This window comes from Canis lupus, chromosome X, assembly GCF_048164855.1.
Source record: "Canis lupus baileyi chromosome X, mCanLup2.hap1, whole genome shotgun sequence".
Lineage (NCBI taxonomy): Eukaryota > Metazoa > Chordata > Mammalia > Carnivora > Canidae > Canis > Canis lupus.
In genome coordinates this window covers 47,682,196-47,703,692 of record NC_132876.1, presented here as the reverse complement: position 1 = coordinate 47,703,692, position 21,497 = coordinate 47,682,196, and the positions used below count along the sequence as shown (strand labels likewise).

Genomic DNA, 21,497 nt, shown 5'->3' with positions numbered 1-21,497 from the left:
CTAATACACTAGGGGCACAGAAAAGCATCCCCAGGTATGACAGAGTGAGAGAGAACATGCCCCACTGTGGTAGCCACACAGCCACAGGACACACACATAGCCTGGGCGTTAGAGAGGTCCAGTTTTTGAGCCTCTACCCTTACTGTTTTCCAAGAGTCACTGAGCCTCTTTGACTCTCCTTTTCTTTCTCTGTGGACCAGTGATCAAAATACAGGCCTCGAATGGATTTTGCATAGATTCAACATAACATGCTATGTCACTATTTATTAAGCAGAGAATCAAGGATCCTGAGTGGGAAAATACACAACTGATCTTTTTTTTTTTTTTTTTAGATTTTATTTATTTATTCATGATAGTCACAGAGAGAGAGAGAGAGAGAGGGGCAGAGACACAGGCAGAGAGAGAAGCAGGCTCCATGCATCGGAAGCCCGACGTGGGATTCGATCCCGGGTCTCCAGGATCGCGCCCTGGGCCAAAGGCAGGCGCCAAACCGCTGCGCCACCCAGGGATCCCTACACAACTGATCTTTGAGCGGATTAGTGTCAGTTAAACGTTGGCTTCCCAGCCCCAAGCAAACCTCCCACTCAGTCAACTAACTCAGGCTACAGAAAAAAGACAACAAAGATGATGAAGATGAGGATGAAGATGACTACATCCAAGAGTTTCTTGTCAGGGCTGCGTTCTCAGGATCCTGGATGAGTCTGGGTGAGGGCCTCCTTTGGGATTGTGTGCTTGGCCTGGAGGGAAGTGAAGAGAAGGAGTTGGGAGATCAGCAGAGCCAGGAGCCCTGAGTTTCATCCCCAGGCCACCCAGTTTCGGCTCATTTGGCCTGAATTCCTCAGCCTCACCTTGGGCCAAGTGAGAACCTGTGTAGTCCCACTGGCTGTCATGAAGTTACCTAGTGTGGAGAAAGCATAGGTGATATCCATTAAAACTAAAGCAGACACAATCTAACTGCACAGTACCATTTCCCAACCTATGCAAAAGAAACATGCCACCACATTTATCACAATGTAGGCAATGGAATGAACCCTGTGGCACAGTGAGCACTGGGAAAAACTCCTGAAACCAAAATGTTTGTCAATAAAGGCACAGGTCCATGGATTTAGGAAAGTAAAACAACAAACAAAATGAAGCTAGCTAGGAAGGAAGGAAAGAAGGAAGGAAGGAAGGAAGGAAGGAAGGAAGGAAGGAAGGAAGGAAGGAAGGAAGAGCTCAGCTTATAAGTAATGAAAGGATAATGTTCAGGGTGATAATTAGTGAAATAAATGAGCAAAACAAATTACCTGCAAGTTGACATGATTCAATCTTGGTTCCTCCCAGCTCCCTCCTATCCCCATGCACCCCCAACACTCACTTCTGAAGCCACTGGAGATTCATCCCAGACTGAGTGGAGAAAGTCTGTACCACTTCCTGCTGCTTCTGGCAGAGGGTGGGCCAGGAACTGCAGGAGTGTGTGGGCACTGGGATAGAGAATGTGCTCTGGGTTTCCTTGGGGCTGGCGTCCCTCACAAACAGCTCATCATTCACGATGCACAGGCTGAAGGAAAAAAATGGGACCTTAGAAACTGGACAGATAGACAAACCCACACCCCAACAACGATCCTGCTCCCACTGCCACTCAGAAACCAGATTCTTTCCATACCCTTACTGGGCACGCCACTCAGGTTCCTTGGCCGGTACCTCTATTTTTCCTTCACCCTTTAGAGAGATTGTCTAACCAATTTCACTACATTTATAGGTTTATCCCCAAACCACGGACAATTTTACGTCCATATTTACCGAACACACCTGCCAAGGAGTGGACGGTCTAATCTCCATTTTCAGAGGAAGACACTGTGTCACAAAGAGATCATGTGACTTGACAAAGGTCACAAAGCTAGTGAGTGTGGGGATCAGGGAAAGAACCCATAATCTGATTTCAGAGCCAATGCTCTTAATCACTAGGAGACATGATTCCTTGGATGTACCTGATGGTTTTTCACAATATTGAGAACACCCCAAAGACTGTACCTCCCCATTCCCATACCCCTGAACTCATACTGAACTGGGTGTTACACCCACAACAAAGCACTCACCTGTAATTGCTGACAGGGGTAGCGATGAAGGTCCGGGTGAAGGCGCGAACAGAATCCTGAGACATTCCTTCCACTTCAGCAACACACAACAATACCCCCTTAGCATCCCACATGTTTACATACTCACACAGCATTCCCCAGTCAGGGTCTGAGTTGATATTCATGCTGAAGGGGACACTTGTTCTCTGGGGAGTCAAGGTGTTCTGGATGGGGAAGGCAATCTATTCCCTGTGACAGGGACTCTACCAGTGACAGAGACCCTATCAAGTGCATTTGATGCACTTTTCACAGCTGCTCAAGAGATAGGCATCATTAGCTCCATTAGCAAATGAGGAAACTTATAGGTTAAGAACCCAAGGTCACAGAGTAAGGATCTAGGATGAGAGCCGTCAAACTCCACAGACTGTGTCCCTAATGCCCAGACTATGTGGGGCAGACAGGCACAGACCTAGTTCAGACCGGGATGATTTGAGGGCAGAGTGGAGATGGGAGAACATAGCAGGAATAGGAAGGGGAGGGAAGGCACCAGAAAAGCTGGGAGAGTTCTGAGAGGGAGCCCAGCTAGCAGTGGGGAGAGCAGTGGGGGCATCTGGGGAGGAGGTTCTACACACACGCACCTTCCTTGAACACCCCATTGACGGAGAAGCAGATCATCATCTCCTGAAAGAGAAGAGCCCAGGTGCTAAGTCACCTAAACTTTCTACCCACCTGTGGCTTTCTGGGGTTGCCCAAGGGAGGAGACTGATGCTCACCGTCTGGAACCACATGTCCACCACGAAGAAGCTGAGGTCATGCTGAGTTTTGGGCAGCACACAGAGGGAGCGCACGATGTCACACTTTGTTTGCTTCAGCAGCTGAACACGCAGGGCTATGAAGAGAGGAGAAGGGAGCAAAGGTCAGGGGTTGCCACACCCGGGACCTTATAATTATCTCCTCACACCCCCTTTCCCTGTCCAGTATTCCCCATCACACACGCACAGGGGTCCTTAAGTTTCTTCAAATTCCTGCTCTCCTTGAAGTATTCACACAAGCTGCTTCTAGGAGAGAAAAGGGAGCAAGAGGTGGTGGTCTGGCCAGTGTGAGTGTTTCCAGGAGCTGCCCTGTGTCTGCTGGGGAGCCACAGGGCCCAGGAGCAGAGTCTGAGTTTTGCTACTCACAGGGCTGGGTCCTTGGGGTTGAAGGGAGTGGTCAGGGAGAAGCAGGCCTCATCGTGGTAGGCACTGAGGAGACCCTGACGGTCTCCAGAGTCGTAGATCAAGTAGTACCTGCGGGGGGATGGGGGGTGGCAATGAGGATAGTCTATCTTTGTGGTCTAGACCCCAAATGAGATTTCAAGACCCAGTCAGCAGTCCTGAGCTTGAGTGACCTCACCCATCCTAGCCATCACCTTCCCCAGATTCCCAGGAGTACTTACTGCAGTAGGAATTGCAGGATTAGACTCTTCAGTGCATCAGATCCAAAGAAGCTTCCCTGAAATCACAATGGTCCTCAGGACCATGGCTGATACCCCTTCCTCACGCACCACCCAAAACCCTGCTTGATCCACCCTTCTCACCTTGCAGGTTGGTAACTTCTTGTGAGCTGCAATACCAATGCTGGTTGGTGAAGGCGACTCCTGGCTATCCTGGGAAAAGGAAAAGAGGAAGTGGGCAGTGTAGACCAGGAGCTGGTACTGGACAATCATGGAAAGGATGGGCCCCAGAGAGGGTGAGGGTCAGAGGCCAGGTGTAAAATGGCCCTTGAAATTACATGGGCAAGACTACATTTGGGATCATCGTCTTGAGGTCCCTGATGCCTGTGGAGAACGTGGTTGAAGGATATCTGGAGCCCTTGTCGGGTTCCCACGCGAATCCCACGGTCTAAGGGTCATGAAAATTGTAACTTCTGCAAGACCTAAATGGCTTCAGGGCAGGTTGTGGGAAGCATCCGTGCCAGTAGAGAAGTCAATGATCAAGGAATACACCTACCAGGCATAATAACTTGGGAAACAATTCCAGGATGGAGCTGCATAAATCCAGACAAAATAGAAAAGTTAGTGAGACTTTCTTTGCAAGTGTCCTTCGTCATAGGAGCAAGCACACTTACACCTGACTCACAGCCCAGTATGTCCCACCTACACCACAGTGTCCCAGCCTTCCGGGGCCCTTGGCACCTCCACTGTGGATTGACCTATAGGGAAAGCACACACTCTCTTCCCCTCCTCTCTGATTCCATTTCTCCACCCCACCCCCTCCTCCCTCTCTATCCCCCTGGGCGGCTCCCACCTAGACTGCCCTGACTGCCTTCTCCAGTGCCACCAGAAGCAACATTTGGAGCTCAGGCTCCAGGGCTGAATTCCCCTCCCTGCCTCCCTTCTTTCCTTCAGATCCCTACCGAAGGCACCAGAGAGAAGAGGGAATGGGGTGGGCGCCCAGGACTCTGCTACCTCACTAGGGGTCCAGCATTCTGCAGCACTATGACCCCCCCCACCACCACCACCAAGGGATAGCCCAGGATGCTGGGGCATGGGAGTGAGTGAGGCAAGAACCAGGAGGCAGGGAGGGAGAGGGAGGGAGATAAAGACAGACGAGGGGGAGAGGGTAGGAGGAGAAAGGCGAGAGAGACATAGGGGAACCAGAGACTAAGAGGAAGAGAAAGCAAAGCAAAGGGAAGGGAAAGAAGCTCTACCATGGTGGCAGGGGTCAGGAAGGAAGAGAGAAGGAGGAAATGGCCCCATGGCTGCAGCCTTTTCCTTCATCTGCCCTGGCTGGCCCTAGCACCCAAAGTAGGAATGGAAAACATGCAGGTGTTGGGCTGGGGGCCCATTGGATGCTGATTGAAACTTTGTCACCTGTGTGAGCTAAATCCAAGCTGGGCATGGGGAACAAGGCAACCATAGGGGCAGGAGACCTGTCCCAGAAGGAGTAGAGGGTCAAGCCCCAGGTCAGCACGGCTGAGGTTCTGTGGCCTCCTCTTATGATCCCTGCTTTCCCTCCTGATGGCCCCTGTGCACCTGTGCCTGTCTCAGTTGGTTCCTAGCCTGAGGGATTATACCAATGTCGGGATCCCCAGGGCTCCCCTGAAGGACCAGTCGGGTTGATGAGATGTGTGGAAGGAGGGGAGGGGGAAGTGCCTCTGAGAGGCCTGTCCTTCATTCTCCTCAAGCACTTCTGCCCTCTGCCTTCCATCCCTGCTTCAGGAAAGCCCTCGGCTCACTGGCAGTCACCCACTTCTGGCCCCCTGACTCAGGGAACCCTGGTGTCTCCCAGGGAGGGACCAGATCTTGGCTTTGGGCCAGAGGAACAGGACCTCAGGGAACAGCTCCCCAGGACCTCAGCCCTCAGCATGGGGCAGGAAAGCCATCGTGGCTGCCTGAGATTGGGCGGGTTGGGGGGGGGGGCGGGCAATACATTTGGTTCAAGGAAAGGAGGCTCCCTCTCAAAACAAGGGAGGGAAACGCTGTCTCAGGAGGGAGTTGGAAGGCCTGTCTCAGCATGAGGCTCTGGGCTAGAGGGCCCTTCTCTGTCCAGGTCACAGCATGTGGTTCAAGGTGGTCATTCTGGTCCTAGTGAGGAAGGGGAGCCCTGCTTCATGGATCACACTTTGCAGAGGGCACGCTAGAGAAAACTGTGTGCAGATAGCCTGCAAACAGATCCCAGACCAGACAAACAGGTGAGCAGGTCAGAGGAAGGGAAGGAGACCTCTAAGCACAGGTGAGGGACAGAGGGAGGAGAGCATAGGGCCTCTGGTCCCCCCCCCCCCCGCAAAGGAACGGAGCTGCTGCCTCCTCCAAACAGGCACCATAAGGCATAGTTCAGAGTCCCATGGGGTGACATAGTGTACAACTGACCTTATGTTGGTTGATTTATCAGGAAAAGCGGTGCACAGGGAGCTTCTGTTGGCACTCATCTCTTCTGGCTGCAGGCTTTTGCTCTTGTCCAACTCCCCTGCGGACTTCACCTATAATTATGGGGAGGAAACACATGGAGCAGAGAAAGATGGCCAGGATGATCCTGCACCCGCAACCCTTCCCTTTTCCAACAAGTCCACTTCCTGACTCTTGTCACCACTCCATGAGCACTCCTGCCTTCCTTTCAAAGAGGGATCTGGGTACCACACCTCACCTCACTGTTCAAGGGCTTGATACTGGAGGCATTCTGCATAATGCTGGATGGGCCATCCCGCTGGTAAGGCTTCTTGTTGCTTGGGTTCAAGGGCAAAAGCTATGATGAGGAAAAAGTTAGAGTGAGGACCCCAACGGGGAATATCTGGGGCCAATGGGCCTCTTCTACCTAACCTCTCCCACTTCACCATCAGTCTCAGCACTGGGCCTGAGTCCTCACCTTGGAAATGTTCTTTCCATGGGTCTGCAGGGAGGCAGCCATGCTGTTTCTAGGATTCAGTACCATTGCAATATCATGGGTGATCAAGTCTCCGAGAAGCCCAGAGGAGGCAATCAGAAGGCTGAGGAGAAGCCCGGCTGGTACAGCTCTAGCTCCAACCCCTCCCCACGTTACCATCCCTATGTCTCCTTCCCAGGCAGACCCCTCTGCCCTCACATGCCCTAGAATTACTGCTGTGGGCATACCAGAGGCATAGGGGACTCTCTGGCTCTTAAGAGGTTGCTGGGAAACTACGTATCATTTGTTCATGGTCAGCTGCAGAGTTAGAGATGGGGTCAGTGGCTCTGAGTTTGAGGTGGAGATGGGGGCAATAGGTGTGGGAAGAAGATGTGGGTCTGGATGTGGATGCACAACTAGTCTTGAGTCTGCATTACCTTTGTCTGCTCCACCTTTTCTGACATCAGCTCCTTCTGCACAGAGTGGGGTGCGTCAGAGGGGTAGACAAAGACAGAGACCTGTAGGGAACACAAGAGGGGCTGGGTAAGTACCAGGAAACCTGAGCCTTGGGAACACGCAAGACCTTACCCCTCTCTTGCCCTCCTGCCCCCAACTAGCTACAGTCATGCCCTTGGCACGCACCGTTTCATTATTCTCATCCCAGATCTTCCCGTTGACACTCTTCAATGCAAAGGCAATGCTGGCATTCTCAACAAAGAACTGGGCCTGCATTTTCTCATAGTGAAACTATAGGGAGAATGGCAAGAGAAAGAGAATATGAGACCCAAGACACTGCTCATCTGCCCTGTTTCTTCTCATCTGCCTCACTGTCTTCTCTTACTTCAACTGGGGTGAAGGGGACACTGCATTGTCCCTGAATCAGATTCAGCAGCCACGTCTCTTCATATTTGATGCCGAATGGAATCTAGGAGGCAGAGATGGGAGAAGAGATTGACACAATGGAGTCCAAGGTTAAGAGAAGGTTAGGGAAGACCATTGTCTTTGTTTCATACATTTTTTGGGGGGGGGGCTTTAAAACTTTAAAATAATTTCTTCTGATAGGACATTATCCATTATTGCAAACGTTTGTACCAGACATGGATTTCCTTTCCATTCAAACGCTTTTCTTCAAATAATCAACTTAAGATGTTTAACATGTACTTCCTTTTATAAAGTTCCAAGTGATCCTAGCTCAGGGCAGGGTGCCTTAGCCTGCCTCTCCAAAGGGGACACCAGAGACTCAACCTCCTCCCACATTCAGCTAGAGCTAAACTGAGCCTTCCGGTGTGGAGTTGCTCCATCTCCCTGGCTGTAGTCTCCTCTGCTCTTAGACAACCTACCGGATTCTCCCTGTAGTCAGTCTGTTCCCTTTATATTGCTTCTCTGAGTCTGCCCTTACTTGATCTAGGATGTTAACTCCTGTTAATAAAAAGACTGCTTACCCACTCCTCTGCCCCAGAAAAGTACCCAGCATCTCTACATGAGTCCAACACAATTCCCTCTGTTCACCTTCTTCTGCATATTAGGCCCCTTTTGCCAAGACACTCACTATGATCTTGAACCAGCTCCCCGAGGTCTCATCCTGCCTCTCCCCCTTCATTTTTCTCTCTGGAGGCTTTTGCTCTCCCTCCATGTTAGCTTGGACTTGGTCTTGTTTCTGAAAATTGCCTCTCCAATGACACGGTGGAATGGCATAGGGAGTGCTGTGGGCAAGTGGAAAGAAGAAAGTAGTCTACATGTGCTCAGAAAGACTTCTATTACACATTTTCCAACTGATCCCAGGGTACAATAAAGTTTGCTCAATCATTATCCTGATTCTATCATTCTTCACTCTTCCAGGTTGGAGAAGAGACTGATGTATTCAACTACAAGGCTATATATTCCACTGGCTGGTACATTTCAGCTATGCTGACTGGTCACTTACTATCTTACTCGGGTGCTCATGTGAGTGCCATTTGTTGCTGGATCTCCATCTTGCTGCTGGTGGGGTGAAGGACAAATGCCAGAACTGACTTGTTCAGACCAGTTGTTATATCTCCTTCGGTAAATACTCCAGCATCTTGCTCTTCTTTGCAAGGAGTTACCTACGTTATTATGCCCTGAAATTGAGAACAACACGTCAATGGTCCCAAATGCCACAAAAGGTTCTGGGGAGATACCATGGCTAATGAAGAAATATCACTGACTTTTATCATCCAAAAACAAAATAGGGCACAGTGCCAAAAAGGTTGAAAAACTTCACTGTGGTTCCCTTTCCTGGGAGGATGAGACGTGGGGAGCGTTTGCAGCCACGAAGAAATCGAGCACAGAGGAAAGGGGTTGGGCCTAGGGTTTCATCTGTGATGTTAGCCCCCTGCTCTGCCCTTTTCAGGCTAGGTGACCTGGGACAAGTTGCCTAGCACCTCTAATTCACAGTTCCCTCCTCTGCCTTGGGGGATAACAAAATCCACCCTGAAAGTTTGGTGTTATGGTTCAAGGGTCAAGGGTGAGTTCCCACCTGAAGAAAGAATTAGAGAAGTGAAAGTTAGATTTAATGAAAATATCCAGAATAGCCTGGAGAGACATCATATGGATAATACCAGAAGAGAGAGGAGAGAATTAAATGAGATGTAGTGGGCATATCTAACACATGCTTCATTTGAGTCCAAGAATGAAGGAGAGGGAAATGTGGAGAAGTGGCATTTGAAGAGATCTTGCTTGAGAACCTTCCCAAAGTAACGGGATAATCAAGTCAGTATAACAATACTAAGAGGAGACAAAGTATGCTTTAAGGAAAAACATTCCTAAAGGAAAGATGTACATTTCACAATGATGTTAATGTAGCAAAACTGGGAAAATTTGTGACCAGAAGACTCAGACTAAAAGAAATATTAAAGGTTCTCCTTCAGGCAGAAGAAATATGATCCCACGTGGAGGCACAGAGATGCAGGAAAGAAAGACTAATGAATGGCATTTGTGAGTATGTAGGCAAGTCTAAATGAGTATCGACTATATAGCACCATGAGGCTAATTTCTTCTAGGGGTTTAAATATACATAGAATTAAAATTCATGGCAATACCTTGGGAGGGTGTGAGTGGAATCAAAGTGTTTCAACGTTCCTTCACTGTCTGAATGAAGAGCTTTAAAGAAGTAATTTACATCAGACCGTGAAAAGGCAAAAAAGTACATTATGGTATTAAGGGTAAATACTATGAGAATGTTTAACTGTCCGGCCAAATAAGGTAACAATTTAATACTAATATAGGGGTGCCTGGGTGGCTTAGTTGGTTAAGTGGTCCAATTTTTTTTAAAGATTTTATTATTTATTCATGAGAGAGAGAGAGACAGAGACAGAGACAGAGAGACAGACAGAGAGAAAGAGGAGGGGTGAGGGGAGGGGCAGAGTGAGAAGGAAAGGGAGATCATCTCGAGCAGAGTCCACGCTGAGCATGGAACCCAAGGCGGGGCTCTCTCTCAAAACCCTGATATCATGACCCCAAGATCAAGATGTGAGCTGCAACCAAGAGTCGTGGCTTAACTGACTGAGCCACCCAGGTGCCCCAAGGGTGCGACTCTTGATTTTGGCTCAGGTCATGATCTCAGAGAGAGCCATTCTCTCTCTCTCTCCCTCTCCCCTGCCCCTCCCCACCTCTCTTTCCCTCTAAAAAAATACTAAATAATTTCAAGGAAAGGAGAGGAAAAGGGCCTTACAACAGGCAGAAATAAATGTGCAGTTAACACGCTGTATAGAAATCAAGTTATACCTATATTTACATTAAAAGTTTCAGACTGGATATTCCAAATAGAAAACCAGATATTATGAACCTAGAAAAAAAATTCCATCAAATGCTCCTTAAAAGAGACACATGCAAAGTTTAATTGTCTAGAAAATTTGAAAATAAAACTAAAACAAGGCAAAATGTGTACCATTTACACACTAACGTACTGCAAGCTGGTGTAACCATATTACTAAAGGGAAAGGTATTAATTCAAGGGGGGAAAGCATTGCTAGAGAAAAGAGGGATGTTTCATTATTATAAAAGTTTCAATGTAAAAAGAAGCCATTAGTACAAAATTCTAAATTTGTGTGCATGTCTTAACACAGAGCCAAAACGTGCAAAGCAAGTGATCACAGTAAAAGGAGAAATGGATAAATTCACCATTACAGTGGGAAACATTAGCACACCTCCTTGAGTGACCTATAAAATGGCAGACATAAATTCCACTAGGTGGAGATTTTAAAATGAGAATTAAGTAAACTAACAAATTCACTTAATTGGCGTGGAACAGGGCACATAACCACTACACGTGGGACATTCCAGAAGAGGTCATATGCTGGGTTATAAAACAAACCTCAAGAAACTTCTATGGGGGTAATACAGTCTACCCTGAATAGTTTATGTAAGAGTCAAGGGTAATGGTGGGTGCTCTGCCTGTCCCCAGCCTCTAGCAGGCATCCAGAGAATGTTAATTTATACCAACACCCCCTCCCATTTGCCTCCTACCCTGCCAACCTAGGAGACCCTCCCCACTCTCCAAACTCTGGACCTGTGAAGACCACATAAATCAGGTCTATCCCCTCAACCAGTGAAGAAAATTCACCTCAGCCATGACCACTTCCATAGGAGGGGAAGTTTTCCATGTGGAATGGAACCAGGATGGGAACGTCAGGGCCCACTTAGCCCATTTCAAGAGAGTGGAGAATAGTCAGCCTGGGCCACTCCACCCTTCCTCTAAAAGGGGGTTGGCTGGGTGTCCTGTGGGGTGATGTGGTTTGGGAAGGGGCCCAGAACCCCTCATACCCTCTGGGGATCTGAGACCAAGGCCTCATGCTGACCAACTCACCCATGGTGTGGACTGAAGGCAGTGATCCGTCACCAATGTCCTCCCGGTTTGCTTGTGAAGAGAGTCTGTGGGGTCTGGAGCTGGAGGTTTGGAGATCAACGACGGCTGCTGAGGAAGGGGAGGGGAGGTCCCGAACCCCTTTGTCAGCGCCACACAAGCAAGATGGAGTCCTTACGGGAAGTCCCTTCCTCAAAGGCATGGAGAAGACAGCCTCAGGCGCCCGAGGCGACTTTATTTCTTATAATTACTGTCCCCTGAGTTTGCTACCAGCCTACCAGGGAACTGTTTCCAACTGAATCTGCCCTGCAGAAAAGGCCAACTAGAGTCAGGAGGGGTGGGACCGGACCCAGGTACTTATAGCTACAAACACAGGGGACTCTGTATGCCAGACTCTGTATCCACTGCAATACATCTTGTTCCCTCATTCTGTGAACCCAGAGAACTCTGAGTGCCAGCTGTAGGCCAGACTCTGGACTTGTTACATTGCATCTGCTCTGTCATGTATTCCTTAACAAGGGGACTCTGATATCACAGTCACCAGCTTTTCGAGGTTTCTTGAGGTTTAATGAGGTGCCAGAGCTTGTTTGGGGTCATTCAGATGCTACTTGGAGAAACAGAAACTGCAACTGAGCTCCACAGAATGGCGGTGACATGTCCATGCATACGTAGCCTAGCTAAATTCTTGCTTCAATATTGGGATTTTTTTTTTAAAGTTAGAGCAAAATAACAGAATATTCTGAAAATAATTACATGGCTGGCATCGTCTCCACCTCATTCCAGAGAGATAATAGCAAGCAAACACACACGCGCGCGCGCACACACACACACACACACACACACCAGCCAAAAGCAAAACACACACACATAGCAGACCTGGAAACTATAAAGGACATAGCAAACAGAGTTTGGTGGGTCACTGTAATGAGAGTAGAATTAAACAAATCGTGCCTTTTCCTTTACAACAACAACAAAAAAATACAGTCAGTGTAGTGGTCAGAGCCAGAAGTGTAGCTCTGAAAGTCTCCGACCAGAGGGCTTTGCAAGGCAGAAAGAAGGAGGGAGGCGCTTGGGCTCCGGTGCATTAGCCAGAACTTTCTGGAATTTTCCACTCCCTTTGGAATGTTCTACTCTGTCCACAATCCCTTTCTGGATCTCCATGCCCTGAGAGAGAAAATTCAGTCCCTGGGAGAGGTGAAGAAAACTCTGCACAGGAGAGCGTGAACATTTGGGGTAAGGGAAGGGTAAGACAGAAACACACACATATACAGATAAACTGTCAAATCAAAAGCTGAAGTTTGTATTTGTTTATTAAGCAGTATCATGGGAACATTTTCATAACATGGTAAATACATGTGAACTTTTCTTGTGAATTGGTTATTAGATATTTTCAAGTGTTCCCCTCAACAAATTTGCCTAATTGCAAAATGCTAAACATTAAAAATGTATACTTAAAAAATGAAATCATTCTGCACCTTCCATCTATATGATCCCCTCACTCCAACTCACAGGTATCCAAGATATCCAACGTAAATAGATTGGTGCACATTTTCCAGAGGTGTTTCTGTTTAGGTAGTGTGTACACCTACCTTAAAATATTTGTGTACTTACGTGGCTACAGATACATACTTTTAAAAATTTGCAATCACATAAATAATTTTCTGCAAATAGATTTTTTCACTTACTTATTACAACGTCTCCAGATTGCCATTTCTTCAGTTGATGCAGTGTGGCATCTTTCCAGACGTTTACTGGAGAAGCATTTTGCTTTTTACGTAAATTATTTGTTATCATTTGTCCCTTTCTCCACTGATAAACAAAAGTCCTTCATTTTCTAGCCCACTAGCACAAATTCTGTAATATTGTTTGCAAATATTCATTCCTACCTTTTCAAGCTTTTAACTTTTTTTCTTTTGGTAGTACAGACATTGCTTTAGCTTTCATGGTAAGGATACAGTCAACAAAACTCAAAGACAACCTACAGAATGGGAGAAGATATTTGCAAGTGACATATCAGATAAAGGGCTAGTTTCCAAGATCTATAAAGAACTTATTCAACTCAACACCAAAGAAACAAACAATCCAATCATGAAATGGGCAAAAGACATGAACAGAAATCTCACAGAGGAAGACATAGACATGGCCAACATGCATATGAGAAAATGCTCTGCATCACTTGCCATCAGGGAAATACAAATCAAAACCACAATGAGATACCACCTCACACCAGTGAGAATGGGGAAAATTAACAAGGCAGGAAACAACAAATGTTGGAGAGGATGCGGAGAAAAGGGAACCCTCATACACTGTTGGTGGGAATGTGAACTGGTGCAGCCACTCTGGAAAACTGTGTGGAGGTTCCTCAAACAGTTAAAAATATACCTGCCCTACGACCCAGCAATTGCACTGTTGGGGATTTACCCCAAAGATACAAATGCAATGAAATGCCGGGACACCTGCACCCCGATGTTTCTAGCAGCAATGGCCACGATAGCCAAACTGTGGAAGGAGCCTCGGTGTCCAACGAAAGATGAATGGATAAAGAAGATGTGGTTTATGTATACAATGGAATATTCCTCAGCCATTAGAAATGACAAATACCCACCATTTGCTTCAACGTGGATGGAACTGGAGGGTATTATGCTGAGTGAAGTAAGTCAGTCGGAGAAGGACAAACATTATATGTTCTCATTCATTTGGGGAATATAAATAATAGTGAAAGGGAAAATAAGGGAAGGGAGAAGAAATGTGTGGGAAATATCAGAAAGGGAGACAGAACGTAAAGACTGCTAACTCTGGGAAACGAACTAGGGGTGGTGGAAGGGGAGGAGGGCGGGGGGTGGGAGTGAATGGGTGATGGGCACTGGGTGTTATTCTGTATGTTAGTAAATTGAACACCAATAAAAAAATAAATTAAAAAAAATGAATGGAAAAAAAAAAAAGAAATGACAAATACCCACCATTTGCTTCAACGTGGATGGAACTGGAGGGTATTATGCTGAGTGAAGTAAGTCAGTCGGAGAAGGACAAACATTGTATGTTCTCATTCATTTGGGGAATATAAATAATAGTGAAAGGGAATATAAGGGAAGGGAGAAGAAATGTGTGGGAAATATCAGAAAGGGAGACAGAACGTAAAGACTGCTAACTCTGGGAAACGAACTAGGGGTGGTGGAAGGGGAGGAGGGCGGGGGGTGGGAGTGAATGGGTGACTGGCACTGGGGGTTATTCTGTATGTTAGTAAATTGAACACCAATAAAAAATAAATTAAAAACAAAAAAAAAAAAAAAAAAAAAAAAGAATTGCTACCAGAGCTTTCTTTTCAGGACCATTTGAATGGTAAATGGCAGAAGCAATGAAACGCCGGGACACCTGCACCCCGATGTTTATAGCAGCAATGTCCACAATAGCCAAACTGTGGAAGGAGCCTCGGCGTCCAATGAAAGATGAATAGATAAAGAAGATGTGGTCTATGTATACAATGGAATATTCCTCAGCCATTAGAAACGACAAATACCCACCATTTGCTTCAATGTGGATGGAACTGGAGGGTATTATGCTGAGTGAAATAAGTCAATCGGAGAAGGACAAACATTATATGGCCTCGTTCATTTGGGGAATATAAAAAATAGTGAAAGGGAATAAAGGGGAAAGGAGAAAAAAATGAGTGGGAAATATCAGAAAGGGAGACAGAACATGAAAGACTCCTAACTCTGGGAAAAGAACTAGGGTTGGTGGAAGGGGAGGTGGGCAGGGGTGGGGGTCACTGGGTGACAGGCACTGAGGTGGGCACTTGACGGGATGAGCACTGGGTGTTATTCTCTATGTTGGCAAATTGAACACCAATAAAAAATAAATTTATAAAAATAAAAAGAGAAGTCATCAAAATAAACTAAATGGAAATTATGAAACTGAAAAATACAAAAGATGAAATTGATAAAGAAAACTCACTGAGGGTATTATGCTATATGTTGGCAAATTGAACTCCAATAAAATAAAATTTAAAAAAAATAAGGAAAAAAATGAATGGTTAATGGTTCTCCACCCCTTCATTTTGAGTCTGGAGGTTTCCTTATGTCTAAAATAAATCTCTTGTAGACAGAAAACAGATGGGTCTTGTTTTTTTATCCAGTCTGATACCCTGTGCCCTTTAATGTGATCATTTAGACCTTTCACTTTAAGAGGAACTATTGAAAGATGTGAATCTAGTGTCATCATATTACCTATTCATTCCCCATTTCTGTGGATTGCTTCTTCTCTGGGCTCCATCTTTCTTTTACCGGGTCCCCCTTAATATTTCTTGTAGAGCCACTTTGGTGGTCACATATTCCTTCAGTTTCTGCCTATCTTGGAAGCTCTTTATCTCTCCTTCTATTCTGAATGACAACCTTGCTGAATAAAGTATTCTTCATTGCACGTTCTTCTCATTTCGTACTCTGCATATATCATGGCAGCCCTATCTGGCCGCCAGGTCTCTGTGGAGAGGTCTCCTGTTAATCTGATATTTCTCCCCATATAAGTTAAGGATCTCTTGTCTCACACTGCTTTAAGAATTTTCTCTTTATCTTTGAAATTTGAAGTTTCACTGTTGAATGTCAAGGTGTTGAACAATTTTTATTGATTTGGGGTGGGGGGTCCTCTCTATCTCTTGGATCTGAATGCCTGTTTCCTTCCCTAGATTTGGGAAGTTCTCAGCTATGATTTGCTCAAATACACTTTGTGGTCCTCTCTCTCTCTCTCTCTCAGCCTCTTCTGGAATCCCAATTAGACGTATATTTTTCCTTCTCAAGCTATCATTTATTTCCCTAAGCCTTCCCTCATGGACTCTTAATTGTTTTTCTCATTTTCCTCAGCTTCCTTCCTTACCATCAACTCGTCTCCTATATAACTCACTCTCTCTTCCACCTCATTAACCTTAGCACTTAGAACATCTACTTTGGATTGCATGTCATTTATTCTACTTTGAATTTTGGCCCAATTACATCTCAATTATACAGTAATGAGGTCTTTAGAGTCCTTTATGCACTTTTCCAGAGCCACCAGTAGCTTTATAATTGTACTTCTCAATTCTCAATTGAATTTATGACATCGTATTGAAATCCAAATTCTGTAACTCTGTGGCAGAGCACTGTTTCCAGTGCTTTCTTTTGTGGTGAATTCTTCCTTGTAGTCACTTTGTCTAGTGCAGCGTGGCTGTATGAATAGCTTGAGTCAAAAGTAAAGTCCTAAGTAAAGTATACCCTAGATGATTCTGACAAGGTCAGAGAACAGAAAATAAAAGAAAAAGAACAGAACAAAATAAAACAAAAGGACCACTAAAGTAAAAAACAAATTCTAAAACAAAGTAGAAAAACTAAAAAGCCAAAAACAGAGAAGTAGAAACAGAAAAAGCAAAAAAAAAAAAAAAAAAGAAAAAGAAAGAAAGAAAAAGAAAATATTGAACTGGAAAAAGAAAAAAAGGGGGAGGTAGTTGGCAGTGAGGAAGTGGTAGTTGAGAGAGAATGTCATCTACCTGAGGGTTCTTAGAGAGTGATCCTCTTGGTTCAGCATGTATTTTGTTCTCTATGTTAGAAGATGCTCAATCCCAAATTTATATAAACCACCAATACTTATATAAAAGCCCAACACTGACCACCAAAACATAAACAAGATAAAAGAGGGGGGCAGAATGGGAAGGAAGAGAGAATATAATCTCACAGAATGAACCAACATGGTATTCCACTTTGTTCTGGGTGTATGTTGGGCATGTTTTAGAAGGTACTAATTTCCACCATTGTAAAGCAAAACGAGGCAAAAAAAAAAAAAAAAACATATCTCCTATGTCTACCAAAATTAAATTGAATTCATTTAAGGGATTCCAGAAGTAAAAAAAATACATGTAAGACATGTAATTGTCGAAATATGAAACACAAAAAGGAAAAAAAAACTTAAAAATGAAGAGCTGGTAAAATATTGTAGTTAAGGCAGCAAATGAGAAAAAAAATATTGGAAATTTTTAGTTTGATATAAAAATTAGTTGTAATGGAAAAAGAAAAATAAAAGGACCCTCTAGTCCTATATACTATTTTCCCTCAGTCCTGGAGCTTCCCAGTGCTTCTTGCTCAATAAACTTGCTCTTCCCTTGTTCTTCCAGCAGTTCTCCTGGGGGATTGGTCTGTTGTGCTGATTCTCAGGTGTCTGTGCCTGGGCAGAGATGTCCTGCCCTTTGCCAGGTGCTGGGCTCAGTATGAGCTGTTTATCCTGTGAGGCCTTTGTTCCCTAGAGGCCCCGCCTCTCCCAGGTACAAGGTGAAAGGAGGCAAAACAACAATGGCAGCAGCCAGATTTCCAGCTCTGGAGTTGAGCTCCCCGTGAGTAACGAACCGCAGTCTCCCAGTCCGCACCTGCTTAGATGCTCCCGGGGGCAGGCACAGGTACACTGATCTGCACAGCCTGCGGGGCGCCCAGTGGCAGGAGAATTCTTGCTTTCCTGTGCCCTCCTCCCCCACTTGCACCTGTCCCAGGAGGGATGCAGGATCGCTGGCTTTGTCTGCTTGGGCGCCCTGGGATCCCGGGCCCTGTGCCACTGGACCTGCACTCCCGGGGACCACCTCTCCCAAAGGGAACAGGGTACAGCCCCCTCTGTCTAGAGCCAGCCCGCCTAACCAACTGGCTTATCCCAAATGCCTTGGAAGGCTGTGGCACGCACTCCAGCCCTTTACTGATATCCGACCGTGGTTTGGAGTGAGCTTTCCCCCAAGCGCCCCTCCTCTTATAGTGACTCCAACAATCTCGAGCCTTCATTGCCCCTTCTGTGTTTTGCCCGATTTCCCTGTTAAACACTTTTCTGACAGGGAAAACTCCGGCATGGATTTTTAAAGTTCCCGCCTCTCCAGGGCTGGGCTTTCTTGCCCAGGAGGCTTTTGCCACTCCGCTTTAGCCTGGCTACTCGTGGTTCCCCTCCCCCACTTTATTCTTTTTTCTTTTTGTTTTCTTTTTTGCCTTCCTACCTTGTTAGAAGCGAAAACTTTTCTCTCTAGCATTCCAGCTGTTCTCTTTAAATCTCAGGTTGAATTCATTCATAGGTGTTCAGGATGTTTTGAAAGTTATCTAGGTAAGTTTGGGGGGCCAGGTGAGTTGAGGACCCCTACTCTTCCACCATCTTGACCCTCTGCACATCTGTTTCAAGACAGTTTTAACTACTGGGGGTCCTTTGAAACTTCATATAAATTTTAGGATGATTTTTTTTTATTTCTGAAAAAAAATGCCACTTTAAAAATTGACATATAATTATCATACAGTGTTATATTAGTTTAAGGTGTACAATGTAATGATTTAACAATTTTATACATTTCTCAGCGTTCATCAAGAAAAGTGTACTCTTAATCCCCATGACCTATTTCAGCCCCCCCCCCCCCCCCACCTCACCTCTGGCAACCATCTGTTTGGTCTCTGTAATTAAAGGTCTGGTTTTTTTATCTCTCCTTTTCTTTTTCTTTGTCTCTTTCTGTTCTACTTCTTAAATTCCACCTATGAGTGAAGTCATATGTTATTTGTCTTTCTCTGAATGAATTCCTTCACTAAGCACTATACCCTCTGGGTCCATCTGTGTTGTTGGAAATGGCAAGATCCCATTCCTTTTATGGCTGTATAATATTCCTCTGTGTGTGTGTGTGTGTATGTGTGTGTGTATGTGTAACTTTTTCTTTTTCCGTTCATGCATCAATGGACACTTGGGTTGCTTCTGAATCTTGGCTATTGTAAATAATCCTGCAATAAATGTAGAGGTGCATATCTTTTCTAGTTCGTGTTTTTGTATTCTTTGGGCAAACACCCAGTAGTGGAAGTACTGCATCACATAGTAATTCTATTTTTAACTTTTTGAGACACGTGCATACTGTTTTCCACAGTGGCTGTACCAGTTTGCAACTCCACCAACAGCACGAGTGTTCCTTCTCCTCTCTGCATCCTGACCAACACCTGTTGTTTCTTGTGTTTTTCTATTTTAGCCATTCTGACAGGAATAAGGTGGATATCTCATTCTTCTTTTCATTTGCATTTCCATTATGATTAGTGAGGCTGAGCATCTTTTCATGCACATAGATTGGAAGAATCAATGCTGTTGAAACGTCCATACTACCCAAAGCAATCTACAGGTTTAATGCAATTCCTACTCAAAACATCAACAGTTTTTTACAGAACTAGAATGGACAATCCTAAAATTTGTATGGAACCACAAAAGACCCCAAATAGCCAAAGCAATCTTGAAAAAGAACAAAGTTGGGGGTATCACAATCCCACATGTGAAAGTATACTACAAAGCTGCAGTAATCAAAACAGTATGGCCATGGGGTTTTGATGAGGATTGCACTGAATCTGTAGATCACTTTGGGTAGTAAGGACATTTCAACAATTCATGTCTTCCAATCCATGAGCATGTTATGTCTTCTTTAATTTCTTTCAGCATGATTTAGTAGTTTTCACTGTACAAGTCTTTTGCCCACTTGGTTAAGTTTAATTCTAAGTATCTTATTCTTTTTGATGCTATATTAAATGGGACTTTTTTTTCTTAGTTTACTTGCTGGATTGTTCACTGCTGGTATATAGAAGCACAACTGAGTGTTGGGTTTGTATCAGGCAACTTACTGAATGTGTTTGGTAGTTGTGGAGTCTTTGCGGTTTTCTACCTGCAAGATAATGTCATCACTGAACAGAGATAATTTCACTTCTTCCTTTCCAAATTAGATGTCTTTTTTATTTTCTTTCCTAATTGCTTGGGCTACGACTGCCAGTCCTCTGTTGAACAGAAGTAGAGTAGCAAAAGAGAGTATCCTTTCTTTGTTCCCAACTTTCAGTTTTTCACTGTTGAGAATAATGTTAGCCGTGGTCATTTCATATATGGTCTTTGTTATATTGAAATAACTTCCTTCTACTCATAATTTTAGTGTGGAGTGTTTTTGACATGAAAGAGCGTTGAATTTTGAAAATGTTTTTTTTCTGCACCAAGAAGATCATGACTTTGGCCCTCATTGTGTTAATATGGTGTATTACATTGATTGGTTTTCCTACTTTAAACTATCGTTGCCTTCCAAGAATAAATTCCACTTTGTCATAGAGTATAATCCTTTTAATGTGTTGTTGAATTGAGTTTGCTAATATTTTGTTGAGGATTATTCCATCAATATTCCTCAGCGATATTGGTCTCTAATTTTCTTTTCTCGTAGAATCTTTGTCTAGTGTTGGTATCAGGATAGCGCCAACCTCATGAAAATGAGTTTTGAAGTGTCCCTTCCTCTTCAATTTTTGGGAATAGTTTTAGAAGGACTGATGTAAGTTCTCCTTTATATGATCGGTAAAATTCTCTGGCAAAGCCATCTGATTTTGGGCTTTTCTTTTCTGGGAGCTTTTGGTTACTGCTGCAATCTCTTCACTAGTTCTAGATCTGCTCAGATTTTTTGTTTCTTCATGACTCAGTCAAGGTAGGTTGTATGTTTCTAGGTATTTATTCACCTCTTCCAGATTATCCCATTTGTTTATAGTTGTTCATAGTAGTCTCCTTTGGAACTTTTTTTTTTAAAAAATTCTGTTACATAACTTGTAATGTCTCCACAGCTGCATATATTCTTCTGATTGTGGTTAGCTGTACTAGCCTCCATCTGTGGTACTGCCAGTTTTCTGGTGAGGCTGAGTTCACTTTTCTTCTCAGTGGCCCCTAGGCAACCAATGTATGCTAGTATCCCATCAAAGCTCCAAGTCAGGTGAGATAGCAACCCGTCCCTTGGGCAGTTCCAAAAAAAAGTCTGAACATTGGAAGCATGTTCTACTCTTCTCTAACCTCCTAATGGAGAAGCCAGGAGGTGGGCTTTTCCTCTCACTTATGCCAGCCTATGCTGGCTTGAGGGAAAGACTGTCATCTTTGATTTAGCATATACCCTCCTCCCCCATTTAAATGTGACTATTCTTAACTTTGAGGTTTCCTGGGGTTAATGTGATTTACTAATGGGTTTCTGGAGTTCCCATTAAGGCTTCTTTGACCATGTATGTTTATTAAATCATTGTCTCTGTGGAGGATGGAGATCTGTGGATTCCTACTCTGCCATCTTGCTGGCATCCATCTCTTCTTATTGACTTTAGACAGATTTTCTATATTCTGGATACAAAGGTCTTTATCCCTATATGATTAGCAATTATTTTCTCTCATATTTTCTTTTCCTTATCTCAACATTACCATAGGAAGCACAGTGTTTAATTTTGAAGAGGTCCATTTTAGCAGTTTGTTCACTCACAGATGATGCTTTAG

The 21,497-nt window shown here is 44.7% G+C and overlaps 1 protein-coding gene across 3 annotated transcripts; it reads right to left on the bottom strand.

Moving 5' to 3' along the window:
• Window positions 1-274: 274 nt before the first annotated feature.
• Window positions 275-12,945, bottom strand: LOC140627269 (nuclear RNA export factor 3-like). Of its 3 annotated transcripts, none has more exons than XR_012026100.1 (19): window positions 12,905-12,945; window positions 11,223-11,302; window positions 8,322-8,496; window positions 7,947-8,100; window positions 7,239-7,322; window positions 7,040-7,144; window positions 6,835-6,915; window positions 6,182-6,280; window positions 5,908-6,017; window positions 4,046-4,082; window positions 3,634-3,702; window positions 3,493-3,548; window positions 3,236-3,343; window positions 3,057-3,115; window positions 2,831-2,946; window positions 2,696-2,738; window positions 2,079-2,151; window positions 849-1,540; window positions 275-737 (listed from the first exon to the last, which is right to left on the bottom strand). XR_012026100.1 is itself a non-coding variant. In XM_072815406.1 (19 exons), the coding sequence occupies exons 1-18, from the start codon at window positions 11,419-11,421 to the stop codon at window positions 895-897; spliced, it is 1,755 nt and encodes a 584-aa protein (XP_072671507.1). In that variant the 5' UTR covers window positions 11,422-11,629; the 3' UTR covers window positions 275-737; window positions 849-894. The 3 variants fall into 3 exon arrangements, 1 of the variants encoding a protein (XP_072671507.1); XR_012026101.1 differs by lacking the exon at window positions 12,905-12,945 and adding an exon at window positions 11,398-11,629; XM_072815406.1 differs by lacking the exon at window positions 12,905-12,945 and having other exon boundaries at window positions 849-898; window positions 1,358-1,540; window positions 11,223-11,629.
• Window positions 12,946-21,497: the final 8,552 nt, after the last annotated feature.

Bases quoted from the DNA above. Each gene is read 5' to 3' on its own strand.
- LOC140627269 (XM_072815406.1), bottom strand. From the start codon at position 11,421: ATGCCTTTGAGGAAGGGACTTCCCGTAAGGACTCCATCTTGCTTGTGT. The intron at 7,323-7,946 runs GTGAGTGTCTTG...TCTGCCTCCTAG, and splicing joins GGAGCTGGTTCAAGATCATA to ATTCCATTCGGCATCAAATA. The intron at 3,703-4,045 runs GTAGGTGTATTC...TCCTTTTCCCAG, and splicing joins TTCCCAAGTTATTATGCCTG to GATAGCCAGGAGTCGCCTTC.